The following is a 22500-nucleotide window of genomic DNA, read 5'->3' as shown; positions in this document are numbered from 1 at the left end:
TCTCCTCTCCTCTCCTCTCCTCTCCTCTCCTCTCCTCTCCTCTCCTCTCCTCTCCTCTCCTCTCCTCTCCTCTCCTCTCCTCACCCCATCATCCCACTGCTCTAGTTTCGTTCTTGGCCATCTAAATATTTGAAACGCTGTGCAGGAATTGGAGCACAGATTTGACCAGCCTAGAAACTTGCAGTTTGGCTCCCACACGGAGGCACTATATAAAGCCCTGGAGTCAAATGTGTAATTAACCCATTTTAGGCGGGAACCCCTTTTGGTGTTAGCATTATGCTATGCTTTAGCTATTTTTGAAAAATCGAAGAACGACCGACATAGAAACATAGCTTTTTCAGAAAACTGTCAGGATGTAGAAGACATTTTCAGAATCTGATCTCAGGTCAGAATGGGTTAAAAAGGTCATGGCCTTGTGTGATTGTGTCACTGTCAGAATGAGAGGGGGGGGGGGGGGTTGGGAATTGTGCGTGCAGTAGAGTGTACAGTTAAATGAAACACACATGCAATATCTCTTCCTTCATCTCTACTGGAATATGTGACGATATTCATTGTTTTTCTATGAAGTCTGAGCGTGTTACAAATGGAAGCTTGGTTTCATCATGCTGTACACGCTCAGAGTTACATTAACATTCAGGAGTTTATTCTGTGCAGTAACTAGTCCCAGCGCTGGTATATTATAAACCTACTAATGTCAGAAATACACCAGTGACTCATTTAGGAATCTTTATTCCACGGCCTGCCAGCTAAGTCACACTGTTCAGCACTAGCTACTGGGCCAGGCCCTCTCCTTGTTCAATATAAATCCAATTTAGGAGAGAGGCGAGGGAGACAGGAGTAATGGGTTCAGATTGAGTCTGGGACCACACCCAGGAGTCAGGACCCGAGCTCGACTTATATATATATAATATATAGAGCCCATCTGATAGTCTGTCTCGATCTGGAATCTGATACGGTATCAAATTCCATTCCAGGCCCCGTGGAGGTGTCTAAGCACTTAAACCTATAACAAACCTTGCTGCCGAGGGTTGTTACACTAGAGAGCACGCGTGTGCAGATTTAGCATGAGATAGGCCGGCTTAATGTACTGAGACGCCAAATTAAAGGGGTGTAACACCCCCCTCCCCTCCCCAGATGTATGTCCTTTCCACTAACAATCACAGCTATCACTACAACGGTGCAGTCCAAGGTCACAGTAAACAAAGTGTCGTGCTATTCCGTGACTTTTCCCAGTTCCCACGTTTAAAGACCCACTCCCCTCGCAGTGCGGCAGTAGTGTGAGTTATGAAGATCCTTGTACCAGTAGTTTCTTATGCTCTGCGAGTATGCATATCTTCAAAGCATTCATATAGTTTTCCTACTAAAATCAAGATTTTTTCAGACTAGTGCAGACTGAAATCATATCTGACGCAGAGCACACAACTCGGAGGAACTCGCACACCGAATGGCAATCATCAGAGCCTCACTGAACGCAGCATTGGTGTTGGTGAACGAGTACTTTAAGTATGCATCATCAAAGTTCAGTGACCGAAAACAAGCGCCCCCACCACACACCCCACTCTGGGTCCAAAAGAGGAAATGCCTTGCTTGTTGTTTGGGTCACGGTGCGTTCTGTGTTTACGTTTGGTTGTTCTCTCCCTGTGGATGTTACATTTTGGAGGATCCAAACGCATGCATAATGTAGGACATGGAATACTAAGATGGAGCAAATAAGAGGGGAAAGACATTATTTTGGGGCTGAGAGAAAATACTTGATAATTTTTTGAACAGAAAAATATTTTTCTGAGGATCTAAACCCATTTAAACGACCATGATAGACGTGAACAGGGACTTTAATGGCCGCTAAACGCATAAAAACCAATGTATGTCGAAGCTTGTGACCTACAACGTCTAGACACAGTCCACCACCACAGGGGTAAACAGGCAGTGCAGTGTAGCAGAGCAAAGATTCCCTCTGCACTGTCAATACCACTGGCTATGTAAAGCAGGATGTGCTGCTAGTCTTTTGGCACTGTGCTCACAGTTACACCCTGTTCACTGTCGACAAGACACTTTGTTAGTACCTTAACACCAGCATTTCCGATGATGACTGATTCCATGACGCTTCCACACTCTGATGCCAGCCTGATTGTTGTACCATATGCCCTCTCCCAAAAAGAAACGCCCCCATCACACACCACATGTATGCACGCACAAGCACGGACGGGCGGGCAACAATGTAGAATTGATTATGGCGAGTATGCAAAAAATATTGCAATAATCTAAAAAATTTGATGATAAACAGTCGCCACACTAATGGTGTCCTGTCCAAGTGTCAACTATTCAGCTATCGAACGAGGGGCAGCCAAACCTTAGCAAATTGTGTGTGTGTGTGTGTGTGTGTGTGTGTGTGTGTGTGTGTGTGTGTGTGTGTGTGTGTGTGTGTGTGTGTGTGTGTGTGTGTGTGTGTGTGTGTGTGTGTGTGTGTGTGTGTGTGTGTGTGTGTGTGTGTGTGTGTGTGTGTGTGTGTGTGTGTTTTTTATTCTCTCGAGGTGAAGTGTGCTAGTCATGTCATTGAGCCAATAAGCCCACCAATTGCCAGACAGTCTTGAGTCAGACAGGTAGCTGCTAGGATGGCAGGCTGATTGTCAGCAGTTTTTCCAGATTTTGTGAGAGAAATAACGTATGAAAACAAGCTTAAAAGAAGTGACTATTATAGGCCACATGAACACCAGCTATTTGCAAATAGCAATACGCCGAGTACGCTCAAAACGTGTCACATTGCGACACATTGTTGTGAGTTTGTTGATCTGCTATTTTCAAAGAAACATCTTGAAACATAAACATTTTTTGAAACATTTTAGATACACAGATCTTGTACGGGTGATCCCTGGCACAAAATATTTTCAGATCATTTTTGGGCATTTTTGAGCAAGCACCCCCAAAATAAATTACAAGCTACTTTGGAGATAAAAACAACTATAATAAGCAGACTGTCAAACTGATTGACAAGGCTCACACTTTGACAGCGTTGGTGAATTATGGGAGGCGTGAGCCTGAGGCGAGCACCGCAAATTGCAAAAGTCTTACTCAGTGAGTTTGCAGCGTACTAGAATCCTTGTTTGTCTCGCGGGGGAGCTCTTCAGCCCGAGTCAGCCTGTCAGGAACAGAGACATATTGACGGGGGTTCATGATCCGTGGAGCGTGGATCAGAACCAACTGGACCATCCACTGTTTGGGTTGCAGATCCCACAGAGCTCTGCTATAGCCGGCCCTGATGCTGCTGCTGCTGATGATGCTGGATAGCTCCACCTCATTTGACATCCCTCTGTTCTGCCCGGTACCCGACCAGCCAATCACACAGTGGAGCTACGCCTTTAAAGACAGACACTCCCACCCATATACAGCTGCGGTTTGCGGTATAGGCTGGAGAGAGGCTCCCCGAAGGCCTTCCTCGTCTCTGGAGTCAGATTGGAGCGTCGTTGTACCTTTTCTAAATTGACTGTAAACGTGGGTTAATAAAATCCAGTGGTGGTTATGGTCGTTTGCAAAGGGGGAGGGGGGGGGGGCACACACTGTGTGCGGTCACAGTGTAAACGAGCTGTCACTGTAACGAGCATTTAAATGACAGGCCATTTAAATAACGGGTGTCATTGTAAAACGCAAATATCTTTTTTGTGCGGGGATGTATTATTGCATTCGTTTATTCAGGGTGCAATTTATGCAATTTGTGTTTGTGTGCGAGTGTGTTCACTCATGATGCTTGTTGGTGTTAGAGAGAGAGAGAGAGAGAGAGAGAGAGAGAGAGAGAGACTGTATACAGTATAGAGAGGGAGAGAGCATGGAAGAGGCAGAGAGCATGGAAGATGGAGAGATAAAAGTAGAGAGCGCTCAGACCATTGTCCATTTTCACACTGGGGGAAGTGGATTTAACAGCAGAGCTGGTTGACTGTACAATGGACTGGCTGCAGTTGATAATGTGCCATTGGAGCTGCTGCTGCTGCTGTTTAGCTGGTGAATGGTGGTATTTTAGTCCACTGACTCACACACGATGCACAATGGATTAGTGTCCAGGGCTCTCTGTGGAGGCGCCATTAAAACAATATTTTCTCTCATTACACTGGCCATTGGCCCCCTCTGGATGGTCATCATCCTGCCAGGAAGCCAGTGTCTCTCAGAGCGGGGTCCTTGATGGTATTTCAGGGGGTCACCTGTAAAAGTGGAAGTGGATTTGGAACGTGGGTAGGCCTGTCACAATTATTACGTCGCAACTATTTGAGATAATCGCAATTATCGCCGTCATCGTTTCCATGTTGAAACATTTTCATACATTAAAAATGCTGAAATAAGGGGCACACCTCTGGCCTAGCGGTCCAGGTGCATGCCACATATAGGCTCTGGCCTGACAGTGTGTCGTGTGTTCGAGTCCCGCTCATGACGACCTTCGCTGCATGTCTCTCCCCTTCTCTCTCTCCCTCTTTCCTGTCTGTCTAAGCAAAAAGCCCAAAACAAATCTTAAAAATAAATATATAAATGCAGATCTACAAGCTTACAAATACAATGTTTCACTTTGTGATGTGTTCAGATCAGCTATTTCTTTGTATATTTCAGTTATTTGTCATATTTGATTACCAGGCAAATGGATTTTCTTGAATTCATTCATCCATTGTTCAATGCCAAACACACAATACAATCGTTAATCACAATTATGGAATAATAAAGAGGGTTTTAACTTTTTTCTCAAAAAGCAGATGCACAAGCTCGGAGCGCGGCACAAAGTGATGCGTGTGAGCTTGTACATCTGTCATTTTTGAACAGCCACATTTCATAAGGAACCCACAAAGGACCCCTGGTGGTCCCCCCGGGCCCCCACTTTGGTATGACAAAGCAAACTCTGGCTTCTATATTCTGTTTAATTTACTGCCGTTTCGGCCTGCTGGCCTTCATAAGGAGGAACAAATGATGCCGTAAACGACCCCAATTCACTAGCAAGTGATTCTGTGGAGGCCACATAATAGGTCTGACGATTGATGAGATTTGATAAAACCGGTTCCAGAAACGGTTCCAAATGTGATGGAATCGATTCCGGTTTGTCAATGTTGGATGCTCTGGTTCCAGATCCCAAACCCTAATAAGGTGTGTCCCCCCCCCCAGACCACCCATTTTAAAAAGAGTTTTTTTGTTGTTAAATTTGATATAGTACAGAATTTAGTAGGTGAGTAAAAGAAAACCTGTGATCTGAATCATATGGTCTTTCAAGCTCTTAACCCATTTTGGGAGGGAACCCCTTTTGGTGAAAAATAGCAGATCTACAAGCTCATATCTGCTGCTATTTTTTTTGAAAAATCGAAGAACGACTGACATAGAAACATAGCTTTTTCAGAAAACTGTCAGGATGTAGAAGACATTTTTAGAATCTGATCTCTCAGGTCAAAATGCATGCAGTGCAGGCATGCAGTTAAGTACATAATGTTTTGTCTGGTGGGAACCGCATGTGTCAAAAAGCGTTTTCTTCCTAAAACGGAAGAAAAGAACATGTGTTTCACAGAAGTTATTTAGTCACAAGCTATCAGCCCTCTGGAGTTGCCTGTTGACCTTAGAAAAATAATCATCTCCAAGGAATGTCTTGACAGGAAGTTGCTCATGACATGTCTACGGTGGATTCTTATGAAACAAAACACTTCTGCAGATTGAAAGAGGATAATTCATGCTTTTCGCACAGCTGCAATGTCGATGAGTTTAGGATGACGTTAGGACTTTTCCCTTTGGATGAACGGGGCTGTAAATGGTGAAATTGCACCTATAGTTACCACCTTGCTGTCAAGATGGCAGCGGTCAATGGCATTGCAGGCCAGGCCACCGAAATCGGTTAACCCGTTTTGGGGCGTTTTGGTGTTAGCATTATGTTATGCTTTAGCTATTGAAAAACAGCAGATCTACAAGCTCATAGCGCGCCACCGAGTGGCGCGCTACGAGCTTGTAGGTCTGCTATTTTTGAAAAATCGAAGAACGACTGACATAGAAACATAGCTTTTTCAGAAAACTGTCATTTTCAAACGGACATTTTTAGAATCTGATCTCAGGTCAAAACCGGTTAATACTTTTCATTGGTTCTCTACGCTGACCTGCTTACCTTTGATACTTCTGTGTGACGCTCTAGGGCGTTGATTTAGATTAGAACAAAACAAATGCGTAGAATAATATGGAGATAAGAGGTTTTTTCCTGCCAGACATACACAGCAACAACGACACAGAGATGCAAGGTTTCTATCTCAATAGGGTGACTCATCTCTCTCTCTCTCTCTCTCTCCCTCTCAGATCTCATCTGATGCCGAGGCTGAAGGAGTCTCGCTCCCACGAGTCGTTGCTCTGCCCCAGCAGTGCTGTGGAAGCCCTGGACCTCAGCATGGAGGAGGAGGTCAGCATCAAACCTGTTCACAGCAGCATCCTGGGCCAGGACTTCTGCTTCGAGGTGAGGGGAACCATAGCATGAATGAATGATTATATGATATAATCATTCATTCATACCGGTATATATATATACCTGTGTGTGTGTGTGTGTGTGTGTGTGTAACCTTTATCTTGATAGTATAGTGCAATAGTTATTTTATTTTTTAAGATTAGTTTTTGGCTGCACATTTCTAAAGTGGAACTTTTAGGACTTTTGAGATATTTTTGACACCCAAAAAGATTTTTTCATCGTGTCAAAACTATAAACTGCTATTAAAAAAAAACAAAAAAACAAAGGTCAAACATATTACGGTACCTAAGAAAGAGGGACACATTATACGTTTTTATCTGTGGAACCGAGTAAACATGTGCTTGTCAGTTCACATATGATTATTTTGGTGGGTCACAGAAAAGGTCGAACGAGTACCAATGGTATGAGAGAGAGAGAGAGAGGAGACATTAGAGCCTAACGCACTATCGGTGCGTTAGGCTTGGAATTATCTTTTTTAAGATACTTCTTGCCTTTTATTGGTAGTCCACAGTAAAGAGAGACAGGAAACCGAAAGACAATCGTAGAGTGACTTGCAGTAAGGGTCCGCCAGGCTCGGGAATCGATCCACAACTGTCCGTCAGGCATCGGAGCCTATGGTGTACACGCCCAGATCAGTTGTGCACTTTACCCATCAGCAGTTTCACACAAAGGTTGTCGATGTTTCATCATTTACGGAACGGTAAAATAGATTTTATTTTTCCATTTTTCATTTTCTCTCATGTGCCCTTAGGGGTAGATGGAAGGGTGAAGGAAGGTCCTCTTCCTTTTTTTTTTCTTTTTCTTTTTTTATCCCACGATTTTGCAACCCATTTTCCAAGCCGCTTCTCATCACCTGACAGGGGGGAGTTTCCCCGGCCGGACGTAGTGCACGGAAGGAACGCGTTATTCCGACCAGTTCCTTTCCCTTCCATCAGGCTGGCCAGGGGGAGGTAGTTTAGAGACCAGGATTACTGCATGTTTTTTGTGAGGGTACCTACCCTAGGGGACACGGGGAGAAACATGCAAACTCCACACAGAAAAGACCTTTCGCCAACCCTGCCTCACGGGTATGGGCACTGATGACGCGGAGGAGAGAACACGACCACAGCGGGAATCGAACCCAGGGCCTTCTAGCTGTGAGGCGACAGCACTACAGACTGTGCCACCGTGCCCGACTCTGGTCCTCTTAAGTACTTAATAGGATTCAAGTGGACTGTGGATCTAAAGCAAGCCTGCAACGTTTGTTCTCTTGACCTTCACTCTGTTCTGTGTCTGGTGGATATTCAAGAGGTGTGAGTCGTGTGACTGTCACACTCTATTCCAACGGGTGGAATGTAACTTAAAAGTACACTTACTCGGGTACAATTTTGAGGTACATTTTACTATTTCCATGTTTTGACGCCAATACTTTTTTACTCGAGTTGAATTTTGAAAACTGGCCTCTTCCTTTTTTTTGTACAGTTGCATTGCTATTTTGACCTAACCATATGAACCCTATATGGTTGAGCGGAGTCCCTCAGGGCTCCATCCTGGTGTCTTTTCTGTTGTCTGTTATTGTTCCAAATTTAGCCGATCGCTGTGAGCTTGTGAGCAAGTAAAACATCAGTTTGATTGATTGAAATATGTATTAACAGTTTGCAGAATTACAGTATTTTTCAAGCACAACTCAATACAAAGACTGTTAACTGTGAGTGGACGGCCCAATAAAGCATTACACTTGTTTACAAGAGGGTCCACCTTGTTCAATTCATCAAAAGCATTTAGAGACGTACAAATTATAGCCAAATATATAGCCAAAGAACAGAGTACTTCTTCTACCACCGTTTGACATTCAAGCGGTGTAATTGTCAAACTGTCTGTCTGTGTGTGTGTGTGCGTGCGTTGCAGGTAACCACCTCCACAGGAAGCAAATGCTTCTCGTGTCGTTCGTCAGCAGAAAGAGACAAATGGATGGAGAACCTGAGGAGAGCCGTGCATCCCAACAAGGTAGGCACTGTGTGTGTGTGTGTGTGTGTGTGTGTGTGTGTGTGTGTGTGTGTGTGTGTGTGTGTGTGTGTGTGTGTGTGTGTGTGTGTGTGTGTGTGTGTGTGTGTGTGTGTGTGTGTGTGTGTGTGTGTGTGTGTGTGTGTGTGTGTGTGTGTGTGTGTGTGTGTGTGTGTGTGTGTGTGCAACATAAACAAGATAGGCATGATGCTGGGTGGGGTATAGACAATTTATGCCATAGCACTTGCCCTAGCCTCGACGACCTTGCAGGCTTAGGCAAAGGCTAAACATGTAATTTAGATAGCATGTTATGTAGATGGATGCCAGGTCATTATGGGCCTTGCATCCTATAGTGTTTATATTGTTATCATTGATTTTCTGTGGTTATTCTACAGTTGGACTGATGATAGGGTCTTGGTTTACCTGCATTTTGATGTATTGCCTTGTTTTGTCTTTGCTTACTGTAAATCCCTCTGGATTAAGGGCATCTCCTACATCTGAATAATAAATTGTATGATGTAAGGGGTACATTTAGGAGAAAACGTACACTGTAGTCTTGCATAGCCCGACAACAATTTGACTTGCATTAGGACAAATTTAGACGCAGGGAAGGGGTAGTGAGTGGTGCATTCAATGAATCCATATGGCGACATCGATCGGACATCGGACGATATGTGAATCGGTCGAGAGGCTGCTGTATCGATACGGCAAGAATTATCTAGGTGACGCAGTGTTGACAAACGTACCTCTGTTTAACGTTATCAAAGTCCACCCTTGCAAGTTGCAATGCACTCCCTTCCCAGACCCCTTGTTAGGATGTTTAGACATTTTATTTTAATTTAAAGATCTCTGTGGGCCTGAAAGTGTTTCATTGTATTTGTGCAACATGGTCATTATTTTTTAATGAAAGTATAATCGATATATATATATATATCGTATCGTGGCCTCTGTATCGTGATACATATCTATCGTGAGATTGCACTTCCTTTGCACAGACTGCACAACGGAAACATTTAGAACATTGTGTGAGTCAACAGTCTGCCTCGAGTTAGACTATGTGGAAAGTAAACTAAGTACATCAAGTACTATTATTATTACATAAGTGAAAATTTGAGATACTTTTAACTTTTTAACTTTTTCCGACAACAAACGATATAGAGTTGGGAGAAAAGTGTCATTCTGGGTGAGGTGAGCAGGTCGCTGGGTTTTTGTGGCTGTTGAACCTGGCAGCCAGGTGAACAGTGGTGTTTACATGCTGGATGGAAATGCACCTGGCTGCATCACTAATGCATCCACTTATACAGCTCAATAGATGCATTCAGATGAGGCCAACTGTGCACTTTTCCTCTGCTGTTTTTATAATGTGCAACTGCCGGCTTTGGAGCTTTAGCTTTAGCGTAGATGCTCAACAAAGCACATGCCGTGAATGCACCACGGTGGACTCGAACCCGCAACTCGGTGGTGGGCAGGCATTGATATGAGTCCTATTCGTTCTCCTGTCGTACAACGGTGTCCCTCGCCGGAAAATTTCTCACAACTAGATCACTTATAAGTCTTATATGATTCAATTCATCAAAAAAGTAATCAATAGAATAATATAGTACACTGGTCTTCAATAGGGGGTCCGTCTATCTATCTATCTGTCTATCTGTCTATCTGTCTATCTGTCTATAAATGCCCCAAGATAATTAATCAAATCTGCAACACAATTTATACAATGTAGTGGGGGTCCCTGCTTCATCTCTCTTTCTTGGCTAAGGGGTCCTTGGGCTGAACAACCATGAAAGTCCCCTGCTCTAGTTATAGTACATAGAGAATGTAGTTGGCTGCAGTCCTAATCATGTCCAGCCAAGAACTAGTGCTTATCTCCAAGCATCTTTCTTCCTTCATGTAACATTAAAGAAATGACTCACTAATGACAGTGTTTCACACACAGTGTATTTTATTCCCCAGGCAGCCACCAGCAGCAGCTTGCTCTCTGCCGTTGTGTGTGTGAACCCTATGGGAAGCAGCCAAGCAGAGAAAACTTTTCTTTTTCTTTTTAAAAGGCGCTAATGACATGAAAACAATGCAGCGGTCTCCCTTTCGGCGTTGTCGGGTGGAAACCATTGTGCCAAACCATTAACTTTCAGGAATGGGGAAAAAACCTGTGTTACAACAAACCCTTGTTAATACTTAAAATAGGTTCAATATGTATAAGATCCACAGACGTACTTAACCACTTTCAATAAAAGAAAATATTTCAAATCTAGAGAAATCATCTGTTCTACAAGCTACGCAACGCAATGTGACAGATTATGGCATACATTTACATAAAAAACATTAAAAAAAAATAACTACGAAGATGCAAGGTTTGTTTTGTGATTAACACCCTGAACGCCCTGGGTTATTTAATCCATTAAATCATAGCGCCCGGGGATTTATAGTAGCGCAGACGGACCGGATGTTATCCTGGATGTGGCTGTAGCAGCTAGATGTGGCTGTAGCAGCTAGATGTGGCTGTAGCAGCTAGATGTGGCTGTAGCAGCTAGATGTGGCTGTAGCAGCTAGATGTGGCTGTAGCAGCTAGATGTGGCTGTAGCAGCTAGATGTGGCTGTAGCCAAAACACTCTAGAGGCGATCGACAACAACGGGAGGTATGATTCAATCTACCACGACTAGCGACGGGACCGCGGTGGGCCGTCTAATACATGATATTTGCTTAGAATTAGACGTTATGTTTTAAGATTTTCGTTCTCGTCGGCTAAACGGGGGGGGGGGGGGGGGGACATTTTCGATGACGTCCCACTGTTGCGAAACATCGAATGTTGCGCAACAGGCGCTCCCAGTCTGTGGAGCAATGCGGTCGGTTTTGATATCAATAACCTCCGTCTTCTTTATCAATCTTCGTCCTGGGCGCTGGGTGTTACTAATTGAATGGACGGTGAACTTTGTCCTGGGCGTGTTGAGTAGTATAACCCATTCTGACCTGAGATCAGATTCATACGAGGTTTCCGCCGGACACACACTGGTCTGATGAACCCATTCTGACCTGAGATCAGATTCTAGAAATGTCAGTCGCTCTTCGATTTTTCAAAAATAGCAGACCTACAAGCTCGTATCGCGCCACTCGGTGGCGCGATATGAGCTTGTAGATCTGCTATTTTTAAATAGCTAAAGCATAACATGATGCTGACACCAAAATGGGTGCCCGTTCAGAATGGGATAAGTTGTAAAGTTGTATTTGTCCTCAACTCCACAATCAGGACTGTAAATCTCACCAGCTTGGCTTTGCGGCTTTTAATTACTGAGTTGAGTCTTATACCTTTGGCAGAATCAAGACTAAACTCGTTTCTGTGTTTACGTTGTGTTACATAACGCGATGGCTGCCACTCGGCAGTGTGTTATTAAATTGTTTATATAACACTTTATTTAATTAAAGTTAAAAACCTGTAATTAGGGCTGCAACTATCGTTTTTTTGCTTAGATATTTTTCTATTGATATTTTTTTTTATTAATTAAATAATCATAATCATCACTATACTGTAACAGAAATGCCACAACACGGAATGAGTAATAATCAGATAAAAAAAGAATAACACATAAAAAACACATGAATGTTTTCTCAATAGCTCACTCTCCTCTATCTAATTCAAGAAAAGGCAATAATAAGTCATGTTTATTCTGGCTCAACAAATTGTAATAACCTGAAATTTTAGCTGCTATCCTTTTACATAAAACAAACTATACAATACCAGTAAGACGCCTAACGCCAGGGCTCCACTTGGCGCGTCTCCGTCGCGTCTCCGTCAACGTCGGGAATGTGCCCTTTTAATCAATGGAGGGTGGCTCCACTGCCCGCGTTGCGTCACGTCTCCGTCACCATAAAATTGAACCGGTTCGTTTTTTGACGCACGCACGCTTGACGCAACGCGCCCAAACGCGCCCAGTGGAGCCCTGGCGTAAGGCAGAGCATGCATCCGCCTCGTTGACGGCAGACTGCTGGGCAAGCGCTGGCGCTTTGGCATGGGGGGTCAGATCAACATAGAATTAATTCTGTACTGGCCATATAAGGAGCATGTCTTGAGGTCAGATCAACATATGGAATGTCAGAACAGGTCAGATCCATATATGGAGATCTAAAGGTGGTAGCTGGACATTCTCTTGAATGTTGGCCCATCTACAGTTTGAATGGACAGGTATCAGTCGAAAGGGAGACATCGAAGAGGAAGGATGGATGGGTATAATGTTCTATGACAGTGTATGGGACTGCCACTTAACATCAAGTTAAACCGCAGCCAATGAAGACAAAGTCGAAGGTGGAATTGACTGTTTACTTCTGACAAGGCGGTGAAAACTGCAAAAATAATAAAATAATACATTCAGAGTTTGTTCTTAATTGACAGCATTCCAATCATTTCACAACAAAATAAACCCATGAAATTAACAAAATCATACACACACTAGCTAAACCACATACACTCATCAGTGTTGATTAGTAGGAAGACATACACCTGAGTGTGCTATATTCTAGTGCTAGGCTAGGCTAAGTGCTAGGCTATGTTCTGCAGACAACAGTAAACATTGTCAAAAAACGTTCCCAAATACAAAATGAACATAACAAAATTGTACAGAAACTTAGCATGTCTAACATCAACTGCAACTTACAGCATTGCCTCTCAAAAGCTTCCAAGTTGGTAGATGTGTTTCTTTTTTTATGCTTACAGCTCTGAACAGTGTGTGTTTACTCTCTGCACTGCTGCATCAAAGATGGTGCTCACAGGAAGTGACTCTCACAGGAAGTGACTCTCATTATATACTGAGTTCTTCAAAATAAAGGCACATGTACACAGGATGAAAATAAAGTAGTTGCAAGCTTTTCTAAAGCGGACAGAAATGCCAACATTGCTTAGAATGCATAGAATATACAGAAAAATTAAACATAAGCCTAAGGCGACACACTCCCCGTCTGACCTTAGTGAGGTCACTATTAACTCAAGTCCATAACACTCGCTTGATCAATCCTTGGCTAGAAGCAGAACGATTTCTGCTATAGGTCTGAGAAAGGTCTTGACATTGCCTTGATCAGATATCTTCACCTCGACCTTTCGCACAAGTCCGTCTTTTCCAGGAAACGTGGTGGTGATCCTGCCCATGGGCCAGCAGTTGCGGGTGGTCTGCTTGTCCCGAAGCAGAACTAGGTCTCCTACTTGCAGGTTTCTGCGTGACACTGTCCACTTTTGTCGGTTTTGCAAGGAAGGTAAGTATTCGGTGCTCCAGCGGGTCCAGAACTTGTCTGCAAGAGCCTGCACTTGTCTCCATTGCTTTGTGTACAGGTCTTTGTCCAAGAAGTCTCCCGGTGGAGGTGGGACTCCTGTCTTCTGTGTGAGGAGCATTGACGGTGAGAGGATGAAGGGGTTTTGCGGGTCTGCAGACACAGGCAGGAGCGGACGTGCATTCATGATAGCGGTTACTTCTGCTCTCAGGTACGCCACAGCACCGATGGCCTTTGTTGACGCATCCGAGAATACACACAGGTCTGTGTGGACTGCTTTAGCAAGTGAGGTTTTTGTGTACATCCGTGGAACGTGAACCTGTTCTAGATCTTGTAAAGAATCTCTCCACGATTCCCATTTGCTCAGCTTGTTTTCCGGGAGGGGTGTGTCCCAGTCGGACAGCTCAGAGGTAAGTTCTCTTAGAAGGGCTCTTCCCTGGATCGTGACGGGTGCCAGCAGACCCAGAGGATCAAAAACACTGTTGACAGTGGAGAGGACTCCACGACGAGTAAAAGGTTTGTTCGTGGGGGCCACAGAGAAGGTGAATGTGTCATTTGTGATTTCCCAGAGGAGGCCTAGGCTCCGCTGTGTAGGTACGGTTTCTCCACTTAGATCTAGGTCCTTGATTACTGGAGCGCAATCTTCGGGGGGGAAGGCCTCCATGACAATGTGACAGTTTGACACAAACTTGTGTAAGCGGAGATTAGATTCGGCGAGTGAGGCCTGAGTTCGTTGGAGCAGATCGATAGCCTCGGCTTCGGACGGTACAGAAATCAGACCATCATCAACGTAGAAGTGCCTTTCAACGAACGTGACAGTATCGGCCCCATGTACCTCTGCACCTTCTCGGATGGCTCGTCGCAGCCCATAAGTGGCAACAGCGGGAGATGGAGAATTTCCAAAGACATGGACCTTCATCCTGTACTCAATAACTTCCTTGTTGATGTCATTGTCTTTGTGCCATAAAAACCGGAGGAAGTTGCGGTGGTCTTCATGCACCACAAAACAATGGAACATCTGCTGGATGTCTGCTAGAATTGCAAACTTTTCTTTCCGGAAGCGTATCAGGACACCCAGAAGTGAGTTGTTGAGGTCGGGCCCTGTGAGGAGCACGTCGTTAAGGGAGACGCCGGAGTACTGGGCACTGGAATCAAAAACTACCCTGATCTGATTAGGCTTTTGTGGGTGGTAGACTCCGAACGTTGGGAGGAACCAGCATTCCTCCCCATCTTTCAGCGGTGGTGCTACCTCTGCATGGCCATTAGCGAAGATCTTCTCCATGAATGCTACATACTGTTTCTGCATTTCGGGTTTCTTTTTCAAGGTTCGTTGCAAGGACATGAACCGGTTGACTACTTGCTTTTTGTTGTTTGGTAAAGGCTGGCGGGATTCTCTGAAAGGGAGTGGAGCGACCCAGCTGTTAGCACTGTCTCTGTAGACGTTTGTGTCCATTATCTTTAAGAAAATGGTGTCTTCGACTGAAGGAGCAGGTTTGTTGTCGTGCTCAGTTCGATTGAACACTGTTTGTCCAAGTGTCCCCTCAGGCGTTTTTCTAGACCCGTTAAGACTTTGCTCTGTCTCCTTGACATGTATGAAACTGGTACAGGGTTGAAAAATAGTTTGGCGACCATTTTCCAACACGTTGGTCTTGAACGCATTGACCGTTGGCTTGTGTGCGTTGCCCAGGCACACCTCTCCTATTACCACCCAGCCCAGGTCTAGACGTTGGGCGAAAGGAGCGTGATGTGGTCCATTGACCTGTTGCCTAACCTTGTGTGCCCTAAGAACGTCTCGTCCAAGTAACAGAAGTATGTCTGCTTCTGGGTCTAGTTCGGGGATGTGCTTGGCGATGTGCTGAAGATGAGGCTGGTGTAGCACTGCGCTCGGCGTTGGAATTTCTGAACGATTGTTCAAGATCTCATGACATTCAAGGAGTGGGGGGAGAGAGATGACAGTTTCGCCGCCCAGTGACTCAATCTGGAATCCTTCTCCCAATCTGCCAGATGTTTCGGTGATGCCGGAACAAGTTCTGAGGTTGTAAGAGAATGGCTTGCTCTTCACGCCAAACAGCTCAAAGAACTCTGGTCTAGCCAGTGAGCGATTGCTCTGATCGTCCAGAATTACATAGGCTTTGATGGCTTTGTCCTTTTCACCCTTGGGGTACAACTTTGTGAGGCAGATCTTGGAGCATGAGCGACTCCACTGCCCTGGGCCACAAACTTCTGTGCATCTTGTTTCGACCATAGCTGTGTCAGACTGATCTTCTCCCTCCCCGCCGTTTTCTTGAGACGGTGGAGGAGACTTGGCGGTTTGGGGTGATGGACCAGGATGCATGGCCGCATCGTGGTTGGTGCTGTCACATTCTAAGCACTTCACAACAGAGTTGCAGTTCTTGGCTATGTGGGAGGTTGATGAACAGCATTTAAAGCATATGCTTTTCTCCTTCAGGAAAGCCTTTCTGTCGTCGAGGGTCTTGTTTCTAAATGTCCTGCATCTTTTAAGAGGATGAGGTAGGTTGTGTATTGGGCAGTTTTTGTTGGGGTCGTCGTTCATTGTAGAAACATCCGTTTGGTGAACTGAGATCGGTTTGTTAGTGTTGAAGTTCCTCATTATGGAGCTCTCCGGTTTTGTAGGTGCTGCAGCGCTGTCTTGATACATGAAGCTTGGGTCGTTTCGCTTCTTTGCCTCATAGCATACAAAGTTACAAAAGTAATCAAAGGGAGGGAAGCGACCATGGTGGTCTTCTTTGTAGCAGGACCCTGAAGACAGCCACTTTTCCTGAAGTCCAAATGGAAGCTTCTGTACAATTGGTCCAATTCCGCGCGGGGTGTCGAGGTACGACAGACCGGAGAGATAGCCATCCTCCTTGGCTCCTTGAATTTCCATGAGCAGATCTCCTAGTTCACGTAATTTGACGTGCTCTTTGGCTGAAATTTTAGGAAAACTCTCTAGCCGCTGGAACAGTGACCTTTCAATGATTTCGGGGGCAGCGTAGCAGTCTCGCAGTCTCTCCCATGCTTTCTGTAATGCTCGGTTGGGGTTGCCGACATGTACGGAGCGTATGCGTCTCACCTGTTCTCCCGATTCCTTTCCCAACCATTTGGTCATGAGGTCTAACTCTTGTATTGGCGTGAGATTAACTTCCCCGGCTGCGCTGGTGAATGATGAGAACCACGCTAAGTAATTCTCTGGTTTATCGTCAAACTGGTACAGTCCTGCATTGACGAGGTCTCGTCGTGCCAAATACTGTGCCAACGGCTCGGCTGAAGGTGCTGTGCTATCTGAGTGATTATGCTGGGGGACATAGGACGAAGCATGGACATTCATGGGGGGGTTCACTGTTTTGACTGCAGGGGCCATCTCAGTTCTCGACAAGTGTGGTAAAGGTAAGTGTTTATCTTCAACTTTTACAGACTTTGGTAAGTATGACTTGTCGGCTTTCCCATATTGAAGTGAGTGCATGTTGTCAGCTTTTGCGGATTTTGGTTTTCTGCTTTTGAGTGGTTGCTGTCCAACTTCATTAGCAGATACAAAGCTTTCATGTGATTCTGCGTGAGATGGTGAGGAATGTTGCGTGTCAATTTGGTGCGAGTCAATTTGGTGTTCGTGAGGTGGTGAGGAAGAGTGACGTTGTAAGTCAATTTGGGATCTGACATATTCGCTGGTGCGTTCCATTTTCACCCTTTCGGATTCAGATTCTTCTATTTCATCTACAACATCCTGTGCTTCAGCGCTTTCCAACACTTGTGCCTCTACTATGGCTGCAGCGGCTTCTCGCTGTGATGTTAACACTTCTAGCTCGGTGTCTAGTCTTGCTGCTTCCATCATCCTTTCTGCCTCTTTGGCAGCTTTCTCCATTTTTAATTTAGCCTCTTGCATAGCATATTGTGCTCTCACCTTGGCCGCTTCAGCTTTAGCTCGGGCACGGGTCGCACTTGATGAAGAGGAAGATGTCTTGCTGCTCCCAGCACTGGACGCCTTGCTGCTTGGTTTGGAAGCCATCTTGACACTTGGAAACCTCCGGTGCTGCTTTTTCACTATAATGTTCTATGACAGTGTATGGGACTGCCACTTAACATCAAGTTAAACCGCAGCCAATGAAGACAAAGTCGAAGGTGGAATTGACTGTTTACTTCTGACAAGGCGGTGAAAACTGCAAAAATAATAAAATAATACATTCAGAGTTTGTTCTTAATTGACAGCATTCCAATCATTTCACAACAAAATAAACCCATGAAATTAACAAAATCATACACACACTAGCTAAACCACATACACTCATCAGTGTTGATTAGTAGGAAGACATACACCTGAGTGTGCTATATTCTAGTGCTAGGCTAGGCTAAGTGCTAGGCTATGTTCTGCAGACAACAGTAAACATTGTCAAAAAACGTTCCCAAATACAAAATGAACATAACAAAATTGTACAGAAACTTAGCATGTCTAACATCAACTGCAACTTACAGCATTGCCTCTCAAAAGCTTCCAAGTTGGTAGATGTGTTTCTTTTTTTATGCTTACAGCTCTGAACAGTGTGTGTTTACTCTCTGCACTGCTGCATCAAAGATGGTGCTCACAGGAAGTGACTCTCACAGGAAGTGACTCTCATTATATACTGAGTTCTTCAAAATAAAGGCACATGTACACAGGATGAAAATAAAGTAGTTGCAAGCTTTTCTAAAGCGGACAGAAATGCCAACATTGCTTAGAATGCATAGAATATACAGAAAAATTAAACATAAGCCTAAGGCGACACAATGGGGATGGATCAACATATGGAGATCTAAGGGTTTGAGGTTTGAGGTCAGATGTGGAGTTGCTGGCCAATATTTATGACATCAGGGATCTCTGTATATGGGCTTAATTGCGACAGCAGATCACATTTACTATGACATGTATATCGCTGTTGATGTCACGTGATGACTCACGAGACCTGGGCACCATGGGGACTATGGGAAACAGAGCTTTCAGCTGCTGTTTCCTTCATTTATTACCAATCAAAATATGCCTGGTTGTAGATCTAAAACACTACTGTGGGAAATCAGCCAGAAGAGAAATCTCAAAATAAATATGACATATTATTCTATTCTACTTCTACTTAAAATAAAGAAAAAGCTGCTGAATTCTGCAGTCAGCGAGCCAAACAAAATTGGATTGGATTGAACGCCTAGTCGGGAGTGAAGTGAACATCCGGCGAAAATAGCTGATCTGCAAGCTCTCAAGGACAACATGACAGCACCTATATTGGCTATTTTCAGCAAATACATTTTGGTATTACTATAGAGCCCTGAGGGACACCGGTCTACTTGATTTTCCCATCTTTGAAGTTTGAAGTACCAATTGATTATTATATTATATATAATTATTATTTGAATCTGCCTTGGCTGAACTCTCTGCCTGAGCAGAGCTACAGACTGCCACCGATTATTACTATGCAAGTTAAACATGTCACGTGACGTGATAGATCACGACAGATAACGAGCTACCGATTAAATATGCACCTTTAAAATGTCTTAAGACCAGTTACACCAGCGGTGCCCAAAAGGTAGAACGCGATCTACCAGTAGATCACAAAGGCTGTGCAGGTAGAAGATCACATGTCCCTAAAACATAAATCATTTAAATAAAATAATATTGAATTTGGCATCTGACACTTAATTAATTAAGGTGACTTGATTGATTGACATAAAAAAGGGCAAACATCACAAAAACTAAAACTATTTCCATTTCCCCCCCCCCCTTTATTTCCAATTCCAAGTGTGTTTGTCATGTTATGTAACTTTTCCAAAGCCCCCTCAGGCAAAATGTTTAACTATTTTCAGCAATGAGATCATATTATTTTGGTGAGCTGGTCATTTTGAAAGTAGCTCTCAAGTACAAAAAGGTCTGGGCACCCCTGAGTTACACCATGGCCTCTGTTATGATGAGTGGTTTCTGAATACAGAAACCATGGCAAAGGCCCAATAATAACCTATAGCAATAACATCATCTGCATTATTTCTCTGTAGGGTAAAGGTTTCAGTAAGCTGTTATTCATGAGTTTGAGCCTCACTGATCCCTATCAAAAATTCATTATTAATTAATCACTCATGCGCTATTTCCGAAATAGGGAAAATAGACGTTCTACAAAGCTCACAAAGCGCATAGAGCTGCTATCTTTTTGGAAATGAATTATTTATAATAGCAAAATGTTTGAGAAGTTTAGACAAATCACAAATGTCTGTCAAATTCTAGTAATGGTAAAATAAAGATGAAAAAACAAAGATCCCAAAGTTGGCTCCGACCCCATGTTTGTGGAACGCTGATCACTTGTGGACTCGTCAGGCTGGTCTTAGACTTATTCACTAACCTCTTTATACTATATGAATATTAAATCTAATCTAAGCTTGTACATCGGCTATTCCCGCGATATATGAACATAATATATGAAGATGGAAAATTGATTACGAAGATTTTTTGCAAAAGATAACTGGGATCATCTCACAAACAGTTGTGAACAGGCGGTTATGTAATGGTGTTGACAGGCCTGTGTGCGCGCCGCCTACATACAGTGCTGATACTGGTGGGAAAAGGAAAACGCACGTTCAAACAATCCTTCTGTTCTTCAAAGCCTGCCGTCTGCAGCCGCCAGACCGCATCGCCTGCACATTAATTAGTTGTCCAAGAAATGCTTGGTTGTAATGAGAGATGGCGGGATGCTCATTATGCACCAGAAAGATGTCAATTATTAATGACCATGTTTTATGACACAAAATCCCCCACCCCCCCAAAAAAACAAAACTAAAAACAAAAGAAAATGGTCTCATTCCTCATTCATTTTAATCATTAAACGGTAAGTCTAAAGTATAGGCGTCTAAATTCTCCATGCATGTGTGGGACAGCCTTCTCAAAAGCCTCTCTGAAACGGCTTAAACTGACCGTCTACACTACAGACTTGTTGAACACCATGTCAATGTAAAGGTCAACATATTCCTGCCTGCGAATGACCAATTATTGTGAAAGATTAATTATAATTATATGTGTCAGACTCACATTAACTATCCCATGAGGTTCCGTTTTATTTATATCGTGCCGGCATGCGTCTACAGCAGTATGTCACTACCATTGGTGGACAGTAATGAAGTAAATTTACATAAAGTAACATTTCAATTATAACATAATCAAGAGTCAAACAAAATGGAATGCCTCGACTGCTTCAATTCCATGTGCTAGTCAGGGTGGTGGCGTCCCAAGTTTATTAAAGTTTGGGAACCCTTTGGCGTAGAGGAGAAAAGAGTAACCTTGACATACCAATTTTGGGCATGTTGTTATAGAGCTGTGACGCGCCGGTGAGCTTGTAGATAGGCTATTTTCGCAGTAATTTAGAATATAGTTGTGGTTCAGTGGTTTAGTAGTCTCTAGAGAGGAAGTTGGCCCACGCAATATCTCTTGGCCTACACTATGCCTTCATCACAATCTGAGGCAGGTAAAAGAGGTTTTAATTATTAGGTGTAGACCAGTTTCAAATTGACTTCATTGCCTCTGTAGACAATTTTAAAGCACAGATCAAGCCCACTTCTACAACATTGCTTTTAATTGATCTTTTATTTGTTGTTATTCATGTCCTCACTGTATGCATTACTGCTTGTTTTTTTAATGTCGTTGCCTTGCTTTTCTTTTTTATTCGCCATTGTTCTGTAAAGCACTTTGAGCTGCATTTCATGTCATGAAAGGTGCTATACAAATAAAGTTTTATTATTATTATTGATTCCTCTAAAGGATTACTAGAATAGCTTCTTCTACTTTTCTTCTCCTGGAGTTCTCTAGGTAGTCGTGTGTTGCTGTACGGATGCTATATGGTTGTCATTTGTATTGTCATGTGTTTGTCGTTCTGGAAAAGCTGAGGAATATCTTTGCCTCACTGGTAAAAGAGACTTTAGTCTCAATGTAGTAGCTTCCCCACTCCTTTTCGGCTGTGCAGTCACAGCAATTCGTACACTTTTTCTCATGTCAAGTATTTGGCCTCGAACCTGCAACTGAAATTGCTTTTCTTAGGGACACCCTATCATTCTTTTCCAGAGTTTTGCAAAATGGCAGATCTACAAGATCACAAAGCGTCACATTGCGGCACGTCATGAACTTGTAGATTTACGATTTTCTTTTTTAAATTGCTGATGCATATAGGTGTTGAATCGGTTGAACTGATTTTGATGCAATATTAACTCATTTAGCTGGGGAACCCTTTTCAAGACGCCTGGGGGGGATCCCCAGACGCCTGGTGGGGATCCCCAGACGCCTGGTGGGGGTCCCCAGACCCCACTTTGAGAAGCACTGGCGTAAATACGTCTTACTGGGTGGGAACCAAATTAGCTGAAGCCTGCTTAGCTTGCAGCATACACATACACATTTTAACAGTATTTTAAAATGGATTTGACAAACGGATGACAGCCTCCTGTGCATTCCGGGGGCGTTGGTACAGACCGTGGAGGACAGACTGGTGGTTTAAGTGGGTAAACGGGGTCACTTGGGGACATGGCGGACTATCGTTGAATAATTTAAACCCATGACGTCAGTCAGTAGCTCCGTCTCAGGTAGAACTCTCTGTTGACAACGTCTCATTTCTATTTATGCTGAATGCTGAAGGTCAGAATGATGATGACTGACGACTACAATTAAAAAAATATATAGTGTTTAGCAAAGGAAATGAGTGTTGCACAACGTCTATCGTCCGTCGGGTGGAAACCTCGCATGTCCAAAATTGTGCTTTCTACACAAACAGGTAGTATATTTTTTGCCCGACAGCAACGATATATGGATGCATGG

At 43.7% G+C, this 22500-nt stretch overlaps 1 protein-coding gene across 6 annotated transcripts in view; it reads left to right on the top strand.

Annotated features, from left to right (window-relative positions):
* Nucleotides 1–22500, top strand: part of LOC310879210 (disabled homolog 2-interacting protein-like) — a 255852-nt gene that overhangs the window by 163465 nt on the left and 69887 nt on the right. For all 6 annotated transcript variants that reach the window (XM_083793693.1, XM_083793695.1, XM_083793692.1 and 3 more), the window contains 2 exons: nucleotides 6298–6451; nucleotides 8348–8446. In XM_083793693.1, the coding sequence (XP_083649819.1) occupies nucleotides 6298–6451; nucleotides 8348–8446 (253 nt within the window). The remainder of the gene's footprint in view (nucleotides 1–6297; nucleotides 6452–8347; nucleotides 8447–22500) is intronic.

The sequence above is a fragment of the Protomyctophum parallelum genome (genome assembly GCF_964188405.1).
Source record: "Protomyctophum parallelum genome assembly, chromosome: 21".
Lineage (NCBI taxonomy): Eukaryota > Metazoa > Chordata > Actinopteri > Myctophiformes > Myctophidae > Protomyctophum > Protomyctophum parallelum.
Note: the sequence above shows the minus strand (reverse complement) of the source record. Positions and strands in the feature narration are given on the sequence as shown.